General features: G+C 36.5%; 2 protein-coding genes and 1 long non-coding RNA gene across 9 annotated transcripts; all 3 read left to right on the plus strand.

Moving 5' to 3' along the window:
* Positions 1 to 408: 408 nt before the first annotated feature.
* Positions 409 to 9,307, plus strand: LOC140013831 (replication protein A 70 kDa DNA-binding subunit B-like). Of its 7 annotated transcripts, XM_072064011.1 has the most exons (14): positions 409 to 695; positions 1,123 to 1,699; positions 1,800 to 1,898; positions 2,025 to 3,083; positions 3,167 to 5,651; positions 6,604 to 6,752; positions 6,922 to 7,198; positions 7,306 to 7,402; positions 7,531 to 7,655; positions 7,777 to 7,855; positions 7,953 to 8,085; positions 8,316 to 8,476; positions 8,567 to 8,687; positions 8,779 to 9,307. In XM_072064011.1, the coding sequence occupies exons 6-14, from the start codon at positions 6,606 to 6,608 to the stop codon at positions 9,139 to 9,141; spliced, it is 1,503 nt and encodes a 500-aa protein (XP_071920112.1). In that variant the 5' UTR covers positions 409 to 695; positions 1,123 to 1,699; positions 1,800 to 1,898; positions 2,025 to 3,083; positions 3,167 to 5,651; positions 6,604 to 6,605; the 3' UTR covers positions 9,142 to 9,307. The 7 variants fall into 7 exon arrangements, with proteins under 7 accessions (XP_071920112.1, XP_071920113.1, XP_071920115.1 ...); XM_072064012.1 differs by having other exon boundaries at positions 1,120 to 1,175; positions 1,399 to 3,083; XM_072064014.1 differs by lacking the exon at positions 1,800 to 1,898 and having other exon boundaries at positions 1,120 to 1,175; positions 2,949 to 3,083.
* LOC113706012 (uncharacterized) lies at positions 4,279 to 6,495 on the plus strand. The gene has a single exon (XM_027227910.2). The coding sequence runs from the start codon at positions 4,279 to 4,281 to the stop codon at positions 6,493 to 6,495; it is 2,217 nt and encodes a 738-aa protein (XP_027083711.2).
* Positions 9,308 to 15,413: 6,106 nt separating the features above from the next.
* On the plus strand, positions 15,414 to 18,442 carry LOC113706958 (uncharacterized). Its single transcript, XR_003452137.2, has 3 exons — positions 15,414 to 15,950; positions 17,557 to 17,614; positions 18,167 to 18,442. It is a non-coding gene; the product is annotated as an uncharacterized lncRNA (long non-coding RNA).
* The last annotated feature ends 342 nt before the right edge of the window (positions 18,443 to 18,784 follow it).

Below are 18,784 nucleotides of genomic sequence, written 5' to 3' on the forward strand. Positions count from 1 at the left end.
TAAGATTGATAAAATTTGTTAGCTATTGTTAGCTATAAAATTGAATGTCATAACATATATGTGCTCAATACAAAATGATAATTAGTTGTCTGCCTTATTAAATCCATTAAATTAAACTCTTTCGATTATTAAATTAAAACTACTCATTAGATCTTACGTGGTTCTTGTCTGTTACTTCCACATTACGTGGCGCAATTCTCCTTTGACTCTCAAACTTTGCCTTACGTGTTGCATGCTTACAAATTACACAGTCAAATTTTGCCTTACGTGTTGCATGCTTACAGATTACACCTTGCAGATTACATTGGGTCAAACTTCATCTTACGTGCTTCTAGCTTACGCATTACAGCTATATTTGGTTCGTTCGGTGATTATAGATATAGATATGCTTGCTTTGTTTGATTCTTTTATCATAGTGGACTTGCAATCATTACGTGGATTTAATGCATGCATGTGCTTGCTTTTACCAAAGCACAGGCTCTTTGTATAGTTAAGCACTCTGTGTGCTATATCTACATTAGCTTTTCCACCATCGGTTTCTTTGCTTTGACTTCCTCTACGTGCATACCAGCAACTATGATAATGTTTTAGAGATGTTTCTCTTTTGTCCTGCGTCTTTCTGTTAAGCCTCGATCTTGTGCCAGCTTTTGGTGATTTTTGTTTCCAATTTCCTCGTTCTCGCTTGCTTCAATCAGGTGCTGCTTGTTTTCCTTTACTGTATTTCTCCACTTTTGCGCCTAATATAGCTGTTTATTACGTTCTTCCTTCGGTGAACTTTTTGCTCTTTCACTGTGTTTGCTTATTTTTGTTTTGTATGCTTCAAGTTATGCTTCTATCATTTTCTTTTCCCCATCATTTCCATTTCTTTGTTGCAAGTTTTTAGTTTGCATGGACTCTGACTTGTCTTCTGTTAGCTACTTCAATGATTTTTGCCAAAAAACTTACTACTTCGCACAGAATTATTTTTCTTTCTTGCAGCTTTTTTGTCTGCATTAACTCTGAATTTTCTTGCGTTAGGTCACTCCATAAACTATTACCAAATTTAAAAAATCTGCTTACTTTTTCCTTTTTTGTGTATTTTGCTCATGCTCACTATGTGTCCTTTTTCCATGATCATAGCAGTTCATTCAATACGCCCCAGTTTTCCACCATCCTATTCGACGTTTATTGTTCAGGTAAAGCAATCCTTTCTTCACTTAATTGCTTCTCATCTGCTTACTATGTAGTCTATTCTACTTTGTTGTTTTTTATCTTGCAAATCATGTTTGTTATTTCTTTGCCTATTGAATAGCAATCATCTTTCTCATGCACACTTATTCTGCTTGCTTGAACAAACTCCAGATGGTTTGTCATTATTATTGTTGCACATTATGGATAACAGAATTCTATTGGTTTTAGCTGCAATTGCATATGGGTCGCAAGCGTAAATTTTCATCAGAGGATGAATATCGTTTAGAAAAAAGTCGCCGTGATCGTGAAAGACATATCAAGAAAATAGTTCAGCGTAAAAGAAGCCAAAATGCAGAAACACAGACTACTATTCCTGAAACAACTGAGCACAACCTTTTTGATGTTCCTATTCATGATGATTTGCCGCCTAAACATACAGTCGGTTGTTTCTGTTTGGATTTGCCTGTGTTTTCGCTTTCAGATAAAACAGATATTCCATCTACATCAGCTGTCTCTGCCATTGATTCATGTATTATTCTTCTCTTATTCATATATGGTCTTAGCTTTGTCTTCTTTTTCTCCTGAGCTATATCAAATGTAATCATTGTGCTAATCTTTTATTCATATAGTTTGTTCGCCTATAAATGATGATTCAGTTTCACAGAGCCTCTTTCATCCAGCTTCATCGCATGTTCATGTACATCAATTTCCTCTTGCTTCTCATTCAGGTAGCAGTAATATCCCTCTTTCACCCATTGACTATCACTGTGAAATCAGAGAAACATGCTAGCTCTCTCAATCAGTTCATTTCTCCAAAAAATATTCAGTTTGCATTCCAAACTTTGAATTTTCAGCCTCATCATCTGCCATCAAGGAAGGATTTGATATAGCAACATCCTCAAGAGTTCGAGCGGGTATCTGATCAAATTTTGGATTCCCCTCCTATATTCTATATCCTACGCATACTAGAAAATACACTTGCATTTTTAATATAACCAAATATCGACGTCCAAGAAATATACCGCTCATACAGCAGATACAATCAGAGCCAAGTATATTGCCATCTGTTCCAGATTGTATTCACTGTCATGCTAAGCGATTTTACATGGAGCCACCTCGATTTTGCTGTGCTTCTGGAGAAATCAGATTAGCACCAACCAAAATGCCTGATAAATTAGTACAGCTTTATAAAGCAAACACTCCTGAATCAAAAGAGTTTAGACAATGCATTAGGAGTTATAACAACATGTTTGCTTTTACATCTTTGGGGGTCCATTACAATAAAGAACTCAGTAAGAGGAATCATGGTATTTATACGTTTAGAGTGCAAGGACAGATATACCATTTTATTAACTCATTAGTCCCTTCTGAAGATGAAAAGGCATCGAACTTGCAGCTTTATTTTTATGATACAGAACATGAATTAGCAAATAGAATGGCTATCTCAAGCAAATTCAGAGAGTCTATTGTAGAACAGCTTAGGTCAATACTCCATGAAAATCCGTATTCTGCTTTTATTCGAAGCTTAGCAGAACTTCAGGATTTAGACAGATATCGGATATTTCTAAAATCTGACCCAGGCTTCGACCAACGTGTCTACAACACACCTACAGTATCTCAAGTTGCAGCCATTTGGTCTGAAAATGATCTGAATGACACTCAGACTTCGAGAAACATCGAAATTTCGACAAAAACAGGCAATAAGAAAATAGTTAAGCAATACTATGGATGTTATGATGCATTGCAGTACCCTCTTATATATGCTCGAGGCGAAACAGGTTGGCATCCAGGAATTCTACGAAAAACCAAAGCTGATATATTAGACCGACCTGATCAGACTTGCAGTGAAGAAAATTTACTGCCTCTTCATCAATGTACTAATATCGATCAAATTATCGATGCAGAAGAGAAAGGTATGACCATATATCTTTGTTCAATCATTTTATCATTTGAAAATCTTCTTCTTAAAGTCTTTAAATTTTTATTATTACTGCAGCTGTCAAGCAAAAAAAAAAACGCAGGCCAACTGTTTCATGCTGAGAATACTATGCATACAAGTTTCAAATTAGGAATGGGGATCAGTCCAATCTTCTGCATATTAATCGTCTTCTGCAGCAATACTCTGTTGATACATATGTAAAACTGGAGACTTCAAGATTGGAATTCTACAGAAGCAGACAACACAAATTAAGAACAGAAACATATCAAGGATTGTTAGACACTACCGCAAATGGTGAAACAAATGGCGCAAATGTTGGCAAACGCATCATTTTGCCAGCAAGCTTTATAGGTGGCCCAAGAGATATGCGTCGCAGGTACATGGATGCAATGGCATTGGTGCAACGCTACGGAAAACCTGATATTTTCCTTACTATCACCTGCAATCCATCGTGGCCCGAAATCAAACAGCATTTGGGGGAAAATGATGAAACTCAGAATAGACCTGACTTGATTGCTCGTGTCTTCCGTGCAAAAATAGAACAGTTGAAGGAAGACCTATTGAAAAAGCATATTTTTGGACAAATAGCAGCATATACATACGTCATTGAGTTTCAAAAACGAGGTCTACCGCACGCTCACTTTTTGATCATCCTTAAAGACAAGTGGAAAATGTACTCTCCAGAAGAATATGATCGAATTGTCTCTGCAGAGTTGCCAGATAGAATCAGATCACCATATCTATTCTCTCTTGTCGTAAAGCATATGCTTCATGGTCCGTGCGGCTCTCTGAACCCAAATAGCCCTTGTATGCGACAAAATAAAAAATGCAAAAACAACTATCCGAAAGATTTTTGTGACTTCACCAAGCATGGAAAAAGCTCATATCCATTGTATAGAAGGCGTGATGATGGAAACAGTGTCATGATCAGAGATCATCAGTTAGACAATCGTTGGGTTATCCCTTATAATGCATATCTTTTAGCAAAATATGATTGCCACATCAACGTTGAAGTTTGTTCTGCTATCGAAGCTGTAAAAAATATATATAAATATATATACAAGGGTCATGACCAAGTTATATATCAGTTGAATGCAGAACAAGCAGACAAAATTGTTGATGAAATCAAGAATTTCCAGTCTGCTCGATAGATCTGTGCCCCAGAAGCTATGTGGAGAATCTTCGCTTTCGATCTCAGTGTCATTAATCCAGCTGTTATTGTTCTCCATTTACATCTACAAGATTATCAGCCACTGTCCTTCCATGAAGATAGACCATTGCAAGATGTGATTGAAGATGAAAGACTTCACCGAACAATGCTTACAGAATTCTTTGCTATGAATCGAACAAATAAGCAAGCTGAAGATCTCAATTTATTATATAAGGAGTTTCCTCAATATTTTGTCTGGGATGAAGATAATAGAATCTGGTATGCTCGAAAACGTGGACAAGTCATTGGACGTGTGACCACAGCGCATCCAATAGAAGGCGAGAGATATTATCTTAGAATGCTGCTGATGCATGTTCGAAGACCAAAATCCTTTACTGACCTCAAAACAGTAAATGGATTCATTGCTTGTTCATTCAAAAGAGCTGCAGAAATTCGAGGATTATTACAGATTGACAATGGAGCGGAGCAATGTCTATCAGAAGCCGCGCTATACAAGATGCCATCATCTCTCAGGCAACTGTTTGCTGTTATTTTGATATATTGTCCACCGAGCAATCCAAAAAACCTTTGGGACAAATTTTATGACTACCTATTAGAAGACATAGCAAATCAGTCATTCCTATCAGAAGAACAAACAAAAGCAAAGGTTCTTCATCTTATTGATGAATATTTACAAATAATGGGAAAGAATATAGCAGATTTTGGCTTCTCACAATTAACTTCAACAATGCCTTTCGCTGCTATCACAAAAGAAATTGAAGCAGAATACACAATTCCTATTTCTGAAGAAGATTTAGCAGCTTCATCGATACTCAATCATGCTCAAAGAGGTACATTTAACAAAATAATGCAAAAAGTCGATGCCAATGTTCCAGCTGCATTCTTCATTGACGGACCTGGAGGCACTGGGAAGTCCTTTTTATATAAGGCTTTGCTTGCAACTGTTAGATCAAGGGGACATATTGCCTTGGCAACAGCAACATCTGGAGCTGCAGCATCAATTCTTCCTGGAGGTCGGACTGCCCATTCTCGTTTTAAGATACCTCTTCAGCAAGAAATTAACAGCACCTGCAACATTTCCAAACAAAGTGCCATCGGTAAATTAATTCAACTTGCACGGCTAATAATCTGGGATGAAGCAGCAATGGCCAAAAAATATGCCATTGAATCCTTTGACAGATTATTGAAAGATTTGCTCAATTCTGACTCTATCTTTGGTGGAAAAGTAATTGTTTTTGGTGGAGACTTTCGGCAAACTTTGCCGGTGGTTAGAAAAGGGCAACGAGAAGATTACATCTCTGCATCCCTTGTCAATTCTTACCTGTGGCCTCATCTGGAAAAGATCCGACTCACTGAAAATATGAGAGCACGGTCAGATCCCTCATTTTCTGATTTCTTGTTGAAAATAGGAGATGGAACAGAGCCAACTATCCTAGATAACAAAATCAAGTTTCCATCTTCAATGCTTATACCTTTTATTGATGATACAACCTCATTAAACCTTCTAATAAATACTGTGTATCCATCCTTGTTTGAGTTTTTAACCAGCAGCTCTGCAGTTACTAACAGAGCTATTTTGAGTACAACAAATGAGACTGTTCAAGAAGTCAATCAAATTTTGATTCAAAGATTTCCAGGACAAGAAACCAGATACATCAGTTTTGATCAAACGCTTGATCCAACAAAACAAGTTGATCATGGAGATTTCTTAAATTCCATTCAGCCTCCTGGATTGCCCCCACATGAACTAATTTTGAAACCAATGTGCCCAGTAATCCTTCTTAGAAATCTTAACCCTGCACAAGGTTTATGCAATGGAACACGTCTCATTTGTTTAAATTTTGATAAGAATGTAATACATGCTGAAATTTCAGTTGGTATTCATATTGGCAAGCATGTTTTCATTCCTCGTATTCCATTGCACAGTTCGAATGATGAATCTTATCCAATACCCTTCAAACGAACTCAGTTTCCAATTTCATTATGCTTTGCTATGACAATCAACAAGTCACAGGGACAAACACTTGATTTTGTTGGAATATACTTAAAGGAACCTGTGTTTTCACATGGACAATTATATGTTGCATTGTCTAGAGCAAAAACCTCAGCAAATGTGAAGATCTTGCTAAGACCCGTTACTGTCCATTCTACAGAAAGCAGTTATACTCGAAATATTGTTTATCATGAAATCCTAGCTGCTGCTGCTGATACTTGAGTAATAATTATCTGCATGGTTATATTATATAATTATGTGTATGCCTCCTGTCTGCTTCTATAAGTTAATCTATTCAACAGCTGTAAACCTTTTTATGTTATACTACAGATATGGACGACAGATGCACACCAATTAGTGATCTAACAGAAAAATCTCAGGATGGGATGATCAAGATCATTGTGATTGAAAAATCAAATATATTCCCTGCAAAAGACCAAGGCTCTTTGTTCCAGCGTTTCATGTTTACAAATGAAAAGGTAAAACACTTATACTATTTCCTCTCTCTTATAAACGGCTTGTATCTTTTATCATAGACTTGCTTATGTCTTTTGCCATCTGACTGGTATACACCATTTCTCATACCTATTATCTTTGATTCTTCTAATTAACTACTTCGTGAATGTAACTCACTGCTCTTTTTTCCAGAATGAAACAATTCAAGCCATTGCATTCAATAGAGATGTGAGCCATGCAGACAACAAGCTTCAATTATATCATGCATATTATATTGGCAATGCCGGTATATCCCCCATAACAGATGCAAGAAATCAAGCTGGATCCCTGCCATATCAACTCACAGTAACAAAGGCCACCTTCATTAAAGCAGCAACCAACGCAAAAGAAATACAATTTGAAGATCATTTCCCCATTACTTCATTCTGGCAGCTTGACAAATACAAAAATAGTGATGTTGATAGATTTAGTAGTGCTTCCCTTCCTCAACTTACAATTACATATAAATAGACTATATATTTTCACATTAACTATGTTACACAAATTATATTTCACTTACTCAATATTTCACTGCAGATATCCTCTGCGCTATTATACAAGGATTCCCAGAAACAATCATACCAACTGCTAGAGGACCTCGAACAATTCGGAGATTTGTTGCTGTAAACCCAGAGTATGATTTCCATTTAATTTTTTTTGGAATTTTATACTCATCTAAACAGATATCATATATTAAAAATGCATATATTCCTGTATATATATTTACCTTCATTAAGATTATCATATATATTATTGGTGCAGATGCAGACCAATGATTTTCACCATGTGGGAGCCATTCGTCTATATTGAAGGAATTCAACTGATGAACATGATTCACACACATCCAGTGATACTGATTATCAGGCCAAAGATCACAGCATTTCATGGTAAATCCTCTATGGCCCAAACAAACATATATTTTTCTTATCAGATGCTCATCTATATACATTGACTCAATACATTATTAATTTTTACTTTTCACATACTCATTTACCTGGATTATTGAAGCAATTGATATCACCACAAGACCGAATACTACCATAGTTCTTGATCCCCCACTTCAGCAAGCAGCCACAATGAAAATCTGGTATGAATAATTACAGCACCCTCTAGCACTAAGATTGATCTACCCATAAAAAAATATCGATATAAGTCAATATTCTAACTCTTAGCCTATATTACAGGATCGATGAGAACAGATCATACATTCACAAAGTCATCAACGAGAAATTATATGAAAAGGACAAGCAGCAGCCAGTTGCACCACTTCAAACCCAAATACGGCCAATCTCACAGATCATTTCTTCCACACCACAGGTACACCTCATTTCTCAGTCAAGTTGCATTTTAATGCCTGATCCACATTGTTCCTATAACTTCACAATATCTCTCATCTATCATTATATTTATTTCTCTCATACTCATTACACCTCCAGTATATCAAGATTTCATATAACACATATTTGTATTCCCTTTTTACATTCTTAAATATTTCCCTTATCCTTTAGAAACTTATGCATTATCATTTCAAACTCCTACGACAACAGATGAAACATTTCTGGATCAAGGGAATGCCATTAATAGTGAATCTCAACCAACGCTTTTTCTCTCCTACTTGTCCTACTTGCAACAAGTCTACTGGCGCTTTGATGGATGTGGAATTTGATTGTAACTTTTGTGATTCCAAAAACAAAATTCCAAGACCAAAGTAAGTGTTCGATTTGATATATCTGTACAGTAATTACAATTTTTTTGCCAAGTAAAAATTTTAAACTCTCTGTTCCTAATACTTCAACAGAGCCAAAGTCCAACTCAATATCACGGATGATACTGGTTTCCTATCAATCACAGCAGAGGACAAGCATGCAGAAACATTACTTGGATTCACTGGTTTAGAAATCTACGAAAGATACCTTAAGGTACTGAATTGAACTTACCTTCATAGAAAGGTAATATATAATACATGCATATTCATAGCTTTTTAACATTTACTATGAATATATATTACAGCAAGATCCAATTCCCATTCAGCGCATCAATGAAGAATTACAGAGGCAAACACTACTTTGCGAAGTCAGATCATACTGGCCACCTCAGAGACAATACATGCCACTCTACTTTTTAACAGCATTCATCCCAGAAGAATCAGCAGGTGAAACTCTCTCTGATCAGCTCGCTCAGACCACGCCACCAACACTGCTAACAGGACCAACATCTGCACTTAGCAATACAGCCGAGGAAACTGTTTCAGACACAAATGTCACTGAAATACCTGCCTCTTCAACCTCACTCTTAGCAGAAATGTCATCATCCGTCAAGCGCAATCTTGAGCCAGATTTCTCTCAACTCACAAAACATCAAAAACTAGACTAAACACTTTACATTACAGTCAAATGTAAAAGTAAGAACTACACTTTTTGTTCAACAACCAAGGCAGCTCGTTAGAATTTTGTTTTGTAAAAATTGCAACTAACTTTTGTACCAAGCTGCACTCTCCATTTAGGATGTATATAAAAAAAACGCATGCTTTTTGCTTTTATACTCTGAACCTATTTCATACCCAAACATCTTCTTCACAAATAAATCATCAATTGACACTGTTACACTACATAATATGGGCACCCCGCGACAGCCGCGGGGTCCAATGCCTAGTGTTGCATAAGGCCATTTACAATCTATTGAAAATCCACCAATAAAGTAAACAGTGCAGCCGTCGGAGAAGCAACAATTGGTGCAAGATGTGTAGGTCTTCGTTCCATTACAGATCTGGTACACGGTCGGCCCCATGCAATTCAATGGGCAAGGCCTGACTGCCCCGGGCCTGACAAGCACAGGCCTAACAGCCTTGACTTCCACATTTGCTCCCAGAAGAATCATTCCTATTTTCAGTATCAAAATCATTTTAAATCATATGCAAACCAAATTCCTTTTAATTTTTGAAAACTGCTCGAAACTGTTTTTTTTTTTTTTAAATAGATCGGATGAATAGTCAGGTTTTAACTCGCATACAAAAGAATAAAATTGTACATACCACAAAAGAGAATAGCCATGATTGCCATGATTCCTTGTCTTCCAAAAGTTTTGCTTCGATTTGAAATGGCGGATTCCGATTGAAATGACTGAGAAGTGTAAAGAGTGAGAGTATATCCAGCTACTAGGTGCAAATATTCTGCTTATTGTGCTTCCACGGAATTGTCGGATTAGTCCATCCTAAATTATTGTGCTTCCGAGTCCATCCAAAATTATTGAATGTGTTTGTATAGATGAATATTTGGAATAAATATTTTGAAAAAACACTGTAACACTTTCTGTAATATGATGTATATGAAATACAAAGAAAGATAGAAAAATAAAAAAAGTACTTGAGAAATATGTTTACGATGCAATCCATGTCCATCCTAAATTATTGTGCACCAGTCCTTCGTCAATTATTGGGACCAGTCCTTTCCATACATTCCGTTCTTCAGTAGAATTCCCATGCAAAATTAGTCACTTGCATGCCTGTCAAAATTAGACTGTGTATTAGATAGAACAGCACCAAAACTTGCTGTCTAAACTGATATATGGCTTGGCTTTTCTTGATTATGTCCGTAGCCATCAGTTTACTTTTTGTTTCTTTATCTATCAATAGATTGACTTTAGTTGAACTGTGTATAGGAAGATTAACCCTGAAATTCTGTCAAAATACATATGTGCGGCTTGACATGTTACAAGATAAATACATTCTTACAAACTCAATTGAAGACTACATATGCATCACCATTTGGTGGCCGCCCACAGCCAGTCCCTGCAAGTAGTGATTCAAATTGGGACGCGGGGCATGCACTGACAACCGTTCAAAACAGTATAATACTTTTTAAACAAGTTATAATTGCTTCTTAATTACTTGTGCAAACTTACAACAGTAGTGTGATATTTTATTATTGTTCATATAGATCCCGTACATAATAATTGTGTGTCTTGTTATAAAATTTTACAAGTAATTCACATAAAGTTACAAAAGTGTTCAAAAAGTGTTACATCATTCCGATCCGTGCGTGGAGTCCCTCAATTTGACACTAACATCATCGTACCCCACAAATGTGATTATTCTTACATTGTTTCATAGAATTTTGGGACCAGTCCATCCTAATTAAATCATTGTAATTCCTTGTCCGTCCTAAATTATTGTGATTCAACATAATTTTGGGACCAGTACTTCGTAAATTACCTGAACAAAAAGTCCTTTGTAATTATTGGACTGGCACGAGTCCCTCAAATTGACACCAACGCCAACTTACCCCGCGAATGTGACTATTCTTACCCCTTGTTTCATAGAATTTTGGGACCAGACCATCCTAAATATTGTACTTCCAAAGAATTTTAAATCACTCATCTTGATTTTAAACTTTTTAAGTTTACACCATAAAAAATGGACTATTTTATTCACAAAAACAATTCAATGGTAACTTTGGTCAATGCGGCCTGCAAATATTTTTTTTCAAGGGAAATCTTTTTTTTTTTTATATAGTTCGGATAATTATAAGGGAAAATTTGCTATATAATTGGTGAAAGATTTGATATTCAAGGATGGAGTAAAATTTTGTCCGAAGTCAAAAGTAGGGAGTTTGGATTCTTTTAATGGGAATCAAGCTAAAATGATAGATTTGCCCGTAGATAGTTTTGCATGAATTTAGGACCTCAATTGGCCACGTTATGTCCGTAGACTGTGTTTGGATAAGAGATTTAGGACCTCAACTGGCCTCTCATCCAACGAAAATATGCTTCATTTAGACCAATGCAACTGTGTCGGGATAGGTGATTATTTGAAATAATTTTTTCAAAAAAAAAATAGTGTAGCACTTTTCAATGAAAATATATTCCATTTTGGCCGATGTGACTCTGTTTGGATAGGAGATTATTTGCGATAATATTTTTAAAAAATAATACAGCACTTTTTTGATGTGATGCCAGTGAGATAAAAATATAATTAAAAATATATTTATGATGCAAACAGATAATTTTGTGTACATAATTTGCTATCCAAACTAATTCGTTGTGAGGGCCCGAGTTAGATATGTATCCATATCAACATTAATCAAGCAATCAATACATAAAAACTGAACCGTCAAGTTGTATTACATTAAACACGTAAGAAGACGACATTAAATTCTTGCTTGCATGATTTGCTAGATTTCAAATGATTCTTTCATATTGTTGATTATGTACCACATGTATATAGGTATCGATAAGGGTACCTCCTGAGAGGACCACAGTGATATATACCTCCTGAGAGGACAAAAGAACACGATTTTAGTTTAGTACTCTAAATTTGGGTTCAAAATGTTTTCGGACGTGTTCAGAAATCACCATTGCCTGGAATACAGCATGTACATGATCTCGTTGATAATCAAATTCAGTGAAGAAGTAATTGATGAGAGGAAAAATCCACTTTTTCTCCCTAAATTTTGAGTTAGGGACACATTTCATTCCCAAACTTTTAGATGCACCATATTTAATATATGAATTAATTATATTTTGCCACATTTAGTCCAAAAATAGTAAATTGCTTAATTTGGATGGAGAAAGTCACGTGTTTGGCATACGGTTGTTAAGTAAAAATAATTTCTCAATCAAAATTAACAGTCACGCCAATCTTCTCCATCCAAGTTGAATATTTTATCGTTTTTGGTCTAAATGTGGTCCAAAATAATTAATTCATGTACTAAATGTGATGTGTCTAAAAGTTTGGGAACGAGATGTGTGCCTAACTCAAAATTTAAGGACGAAAAGTGGATTTTTCCTTAATTGATATTCTTAAAATGAGCTATTAGATTCTTTTGTTAAAGAATAAGAGACTCAACAAACATCTTAGTTAAGAGACTCGACAAACATCTTAGTTATGCACATTTTCTTTTCGCTAGATTCCTTTCTTTTCTCCTTCGAATGGTGACTCAAATTGACATTAACATCACCGTACACCCCAAATATGACTATTCATACCTGTTTCCAAAGAATTTTGGGACCGGGCCACCCTTAATTATTGTGCTTCCACAGAATTTTGGGACCAGTCCATCCTAATTAAATTATTGTGCTTCCTGGTCCTTCCTAAACTAATGTGCATCAACAGAATATTGGGACTTGTCCTTTGTAAATTATTGGAAGCCAGTCCTTCCTATGCGTTCCACGTTTTAGTACAAATGTCCATGCAAAATTAGTTACGTTTTGATTTCCTCTACAATTATTCGTTTGCTGTAATTCCTCTACAATTCCACCGCTATATTTGATATACAGAACTAGAAGACATACAACTTGGTAAAATGAAGTTGAATGGTGGTGCTGGCTCAAATTGTTTTGCTCATAAAATTAACTATAACACTCCATTCTATCTGGCAAGTAAGGAATAAACAGATTTTCCAGCAAATTCAAACTTCTTGTATGTGGCAGCTGTTGAAATGGTTGTCACCGCTATTCAGATGATTCTTGCTTCTTGGCGTGGTGGTGTTCCTCGAGCTAAAGAAAATTGGGAGCTTGCATCGGAATCCAGATTTGATCAGCGTTGCTTTATTAATTGTTCGGTAGTGAATGTTTCAATTTTGATTCCGATTGTACAGTGCTAGAAGGATGCAGTAAAATTTTGTCCAAAGTCACGAGGAGAGAATCTGGATTCTTTCCATGGGAATGAAGCTAAAATGACAGATTTGCCCAAAGATAGTTTTGAATAAATTTAGGACCTCAATTGGCCACGCTATGCCCGTACTACCATGTCACATTATCTATTGGGAAGGAAAAAAATGACATTACAGCTGTGGGTTCCACCACAATATCAATCATTATTTGGGCCCCACCCTACCATGAAGGATGTCTTTCCTTCCCTCATTCAATTTAAGGCCTGTTTGGCAAATGGGTTTTTACCCAAATTTGCCTCTTATCAGTTTTTTTTATTAATTTTAATTACGTTAATTTTAAAAATTTCTCAAAATTTTTTATCTATACATTTCAAAATATCCAAAATACACAATAAAAATCCCGTTCTCCCTCTCTTCTTCCATGTCAACCCACCACCACGGTAGACTGGCTAGTGTCAGCAGATGCAGCTTTTCTTTTCGCTCTCCCTCTTCTCCCTCTCCCTCTCCCCCCTCCTCCCCTCCCCTTCCCTTCCCCTTCCCCCCGCCACCAGATCGGAGAGGGGGATGGCCTTCTCTCCCCTCCTCCCTTCCTCTTCCCTTCCCCCTCCCCCTGGTCCGATGGGGATGGCCTTCTCCCCCTTCCTCTCAGGGGGAGGGGGAAGGGAAGGGGAGGGGAGGTGGGGGGGAGAGGGAGCAAAGGGGGAGAGAAAAAGCAAAAAAAATTCTCATTTTTGTTGTTACAACTTCCAACAAAGTGAGGGAGAAGTGGCGAGGGAGGGGGAGAAGAGAGAAGAGAGGGAGAGAAAAAGCAAAAAAAAAAAATCCCGTTTCTAGTGCTGCAACTTTCGACGAAAGGAGGGAGAGGTGGCGGGAAAGTGAGAGAGGGAGAGGGAGAGGGAAAGAGAAAAGGCAAAAAATAAATTTTTTTTTTGCATCTGCCTCTTCCGGCTGTGAGGGTTGGCGGCCTGGCAAGGGTGGGAGAAGGGAGAAGGGAGAAGAAGAAGAGAGGAAAGAAAAGAAAAAAGAAAGGAAGAAAGAGAAAGAGAAAGAGAAAACGAAAAGAAATAAAAAGTTTTTTATTTTAAAATTTTTTCTACAATTTCTACGGTAAGTTATAATAAAATTTAGGCAAACATTTCAAAAGATTCATTTGCCAAACGGATATTTGATTATTATTTTACTTTAAAACTCTAGAGCAAAAATTTTACAATATTTGAATTCTTATTGTTATTGGTCCAAAGCAGCAATGTTAGAATGCGACATTCAGCGCTAATTTGCCATGTTTCATCAATGCTCGATCACTGATAAATCCGGTGAAAATTAACTCTCAAATCAGGCTCACAATTCCCATGTTTAAATTGTAAAATTGAACCTTGACAATTTGTCCATCACCATAAACTAGTAAAACGAAAATACCCCAAAGCCTGAGAACTAGTGGCGTTTTTTTGTAAGGAATCATAGAGACATGCACAGCGAATAATTAAAAAAATCAATAAAAGTTTATCATGTAATTAATATCTTTTTGTCACACTTATCTTATATTAATTTTGAAATAAGTTGTACTTATTCTATTATTTGATTGATGTTCATTTCTTATACCAAAAGATGACCCCAATGAATAAATACCTAGAAACACTTTTTAAAACTCTTGCACTTAACGCTAAGAATTTCGAGCTATACTTCTTCTGTGAGAATCTCAAAATTGCATTAATTTCTGAAAATTAAAATCAAAATATTATTTAAATGTTGAATTTATTAAATAATATGTAATTGTATTTAAATATTGTTGTTTACTTATATAAATGTTATATTTTAAATTACATGAATTTTAAAAATTTATTTGGCGGTTCGTGTTCAGCTAAGCATTAGGGTGAATATTTGCGCACTGACGTGTAATGTAGCCCTAAGTTGAAATGTAGGGTATGTAGAGGTTATAAAAAAAAAAATGTACAACTAAACTGAGGAAATGCTAGATGAGGAAATTCTACCAGTAGATCAAAATTCCGCGCGTAAACGCGATTCGAATTCGAAATGCCCACCATTAATGACATGCCCAAAAAGTCAACTAGCCTACTCACTAGATTACCCCAATTTTCTTCCCATCTTGTCACCAGCTATCAACTCTTTTCTTTCCCTCCAAGCTCCCGATCCTCTGGTGCAAGAAGAAGCAGAAGCCGCTGCCATTCCAAGCTTCTAACAGCCTTCCATTCTCAGCCATTCACACCCCAATCTTCAAGCTTCCATTTCCAGCTTCCACCTCCATTCTTGGCTGCTGTCTCGACCGAGCAAGGAGGAGGAAGATCGCTGCTGCTGCTGCCGGCGTTGCGTCGGATCAGGGGAGAAGGAGAAACCAGCTGCCATTTTTCTTTCCTCTAACCACAGAACCTTCCAAGCTGACTCAAAAACCCCAGACCCAAACTTCTCTTCACCTTAACGTTTGCTGCTGTGTTGCTGCTGTGGGTGGTCAGACCGAGAGGGAAACAGAGAGCAAGGGAGCCGGCTGACCCTCTGTGGTTCTAGGAGCAACTTGAGGAACTAGACAATACCTTTAGCTAGTAAACAACCCACTTGAAGGTAACAAACTCCAGCTTAGCACCTTAGCCAGAAATTTCAGATTTTTGCAGCTTTTGGTTCTTGAAATATTAGCTTGCGTTGGTGAAACTTGTTGGGTTGCTGATCCTCTAAGCTAATAATTGATGAAGCTAGAGGTGTTTTATGTGTTTATATGTGTGTTTTGTGGTGGTTAAATGTTGGGGAAATTTTAAGAATGAAAATGGGGTGCTGGCCGGATGAGGGAGCAATTTTCCAGCTTTGTTACCGGTTGTTGTTTTGCAATTTTTGCTTAGGTAATGAACTGGATTGCTTGTTGGGAGGTTAGACTAATTAGTTGTGATTGTTATGGACTTAAAGTATGAGTTATAAGTTGAAGATGGTTGAGCAAAAAGAGGAGAAAATTCTGCTCTGCTAAACCGAACCAGCAGGCCTGTTTTTCTTCCATTTTTACCCGAAATTTTGAGCCGGATTTTTTGAAGTTATTGAGCTATTTAAATCGTGTATATGTTCACCTATATGTGTAGAGTAGTTTTGGTGAAAATGCAGCTTTGGTACAATGGGAAATTTCATTGAAAAATCAAAGAGAAAAATGCCCCTTGAGCTGTCCGAAAAATTCTGGAAATTTCCAGATTTTTGGGCGAATTTGGGGTTTGGTTTTGACAAGTTTTTGAACCATTTGAGCTGTAAACATGTTAACCTATATGTGAAGTATTGTTTGGGTAAAAATGTAGCCTTTGAGTAGTTGAAAAATTTTGGACAAATTGAAGAGAAAATGGACTGCTTGTACCGAATGCACTTGAAAATTTTTCCAGCTTTGCATGAGACACGTTGAATGATTTTCACGTTAACATGAACCCAATTTGACTTGTGTTTAGTTAAGGGGTGTGTATAGCTCAATTTCGGGACAAAATCTAGTAGAGTTTACGTTCAAAAAGTGGACCAAAATTTTATTCTTCACGAGGCTACCCAAAACAGAAATTTTGTTTGAAATTAGAAATGATTTTGACGTTTGGATTTCGTTCTGGTTAAATGTGGACTAAATCTGTCCCGAAAATGTTTTCTAGCATTAACCTTTGTTACTAGGTCCACTTCGAGTCAATAACCTTGAATTTTATTAGACCAAATGCCCTATTTCGAGAAATATGCCAAATCTGGAAATTTTCTTGAAAACTCAAGTTTTTGCCTTCATAAAAATCCTGGAACCAAGTTGGTCAATGGAATTTGGCAAACTTAAGGAGTTTCTATTTTATAGAAATTCCAACGACTAGTTTTACTTGGTTTATATGATTTCCTCTTAAAGGAATTCCCCAAGATATTTTGGGAAAAATTAGAAGGGAAAATTCCTCTAAATGGTTAAACGTGATTTTTCTCAACCTGTGACACCAAAGTGGTGTTAATTTCTTATATGACTCTAGAACTTGGTTATTGGAATATTTGACGAATTTAGCAAGTTTTTGGTTTTAAAGAAACCTCAAAATTTAATTTCACTCGAAATTTGTGGATTTCACTTTGAGAAAACAATTAATACTAGTTTGGGATTTTTGAGTGAAATTAAATGCTAGTTGACTCGAGTTAAATTTGCCAACTCAAAAGTGGAAATTTATGTGAATTCTTTGTATGATTTTAGGAGTTGGTAAAGAGCACAATCTCGATCAAAGTTTGGAATTCTAGACTCTTCACTTGAGGTGAGTGTCTCTTGCATGAATCGTGTTTAACTGCTAGTTGAACTACTTATTAAAAGTACTTGCTAGAGATATCATGAAATGTTATATGCTATGTGATTGCGTGAAATGCCACAAGTACAAGTGTTGCAAGGTCGATTGGAGCGTGGTCTCGTCGACTAAATAAACCAAACGGATGTACGTACCATGCTCTATTAGAGTGGGAGGTACCTCTCTGCCGTCTTGGTAAAAGTGCTTGCAAAATTCTTGTTGGAGTCGGGCTGGAAAATAAGGGGGAAGTCGTTACTAGGAAACGTGTAGATTAGGGAAATGTCTACATAGATATTAGATAGTGAAAGTTGACGGAGTGTCAACTACTATAAATTCCCTGATCAAGCACGAGGACTTTGGCTCCTGAGAGCCCCGTATCCTTTTCTTGTCATGTTACTTCGATTTCCTAAATTGTTCATTGCTTACTTGTCCATTTGTACTTGTTAAATTGCCCTATGTGAATTGCATGTTTTGAGACACCAGTGAGTTATTGGCTCATCCCTTCCAATTTGTTTTCCTTGACAGGTTCTGAATTGTATGAAGTCTTGGAGAACTAGAAAAGAAATGTTATATTTTGAATGCCCACTTTTGTATTTGTACTTTGGGAAAACTTTAGTATCTTTTGGATGACTTTGGTGTCTTTGGGAAAATGTGAATCCTGTGGTGCTTCTGTGCCCTGGATTAGGAATTTTTAAATTGTAAATTAAGTTGAATTTAAGTATTTTAAGTTCGACATTTTCTTTGATGCTTGAAATTGTACTTTTGGACAGAGTAAGTTGAATGGTACGGTTTGTTTAAGTACTTGGCTTATGCGAGAAGTAAAGTTTATTTACGAATTATATTTGATGATGTTAGATGATTGAGTGAGTGAGTTCCGACGAGAGCTGGGCAGGTGACTCACCGAACCCTCTGGTTCGCCTTAGGGGGGGTGGGGCTGCCACATCTTCAAATTGCCAGACATGATATAACTCCTTTTTCATCAGAGGTGTTAAATCCTTATAAGTTATTCACCATCTTTTCATGCTTTAAGTATATACTTATAAGCTAATGATGTAAACATTCTCTATTACGGGAGCAATCATATATCAAAACAAAATATAACCTTCCATACTCAAGATACCCTAATAATCTTAAATCTAAGAA

This window comes from Coffea arabica, chromosome 8c, assembly GCF_036785885.1.
Source record: "Coffea arabica cultivar ET-39 chromosome 8c, Coffea Arabica ET-39 HiFi, whole genome shotgun sequence".
NCBI lineage: Eukaryota > Viridiplantae > Streptophyta > Magnoliopsida > Gentianales > Rubiaceae > Coffea > Coffea arabica.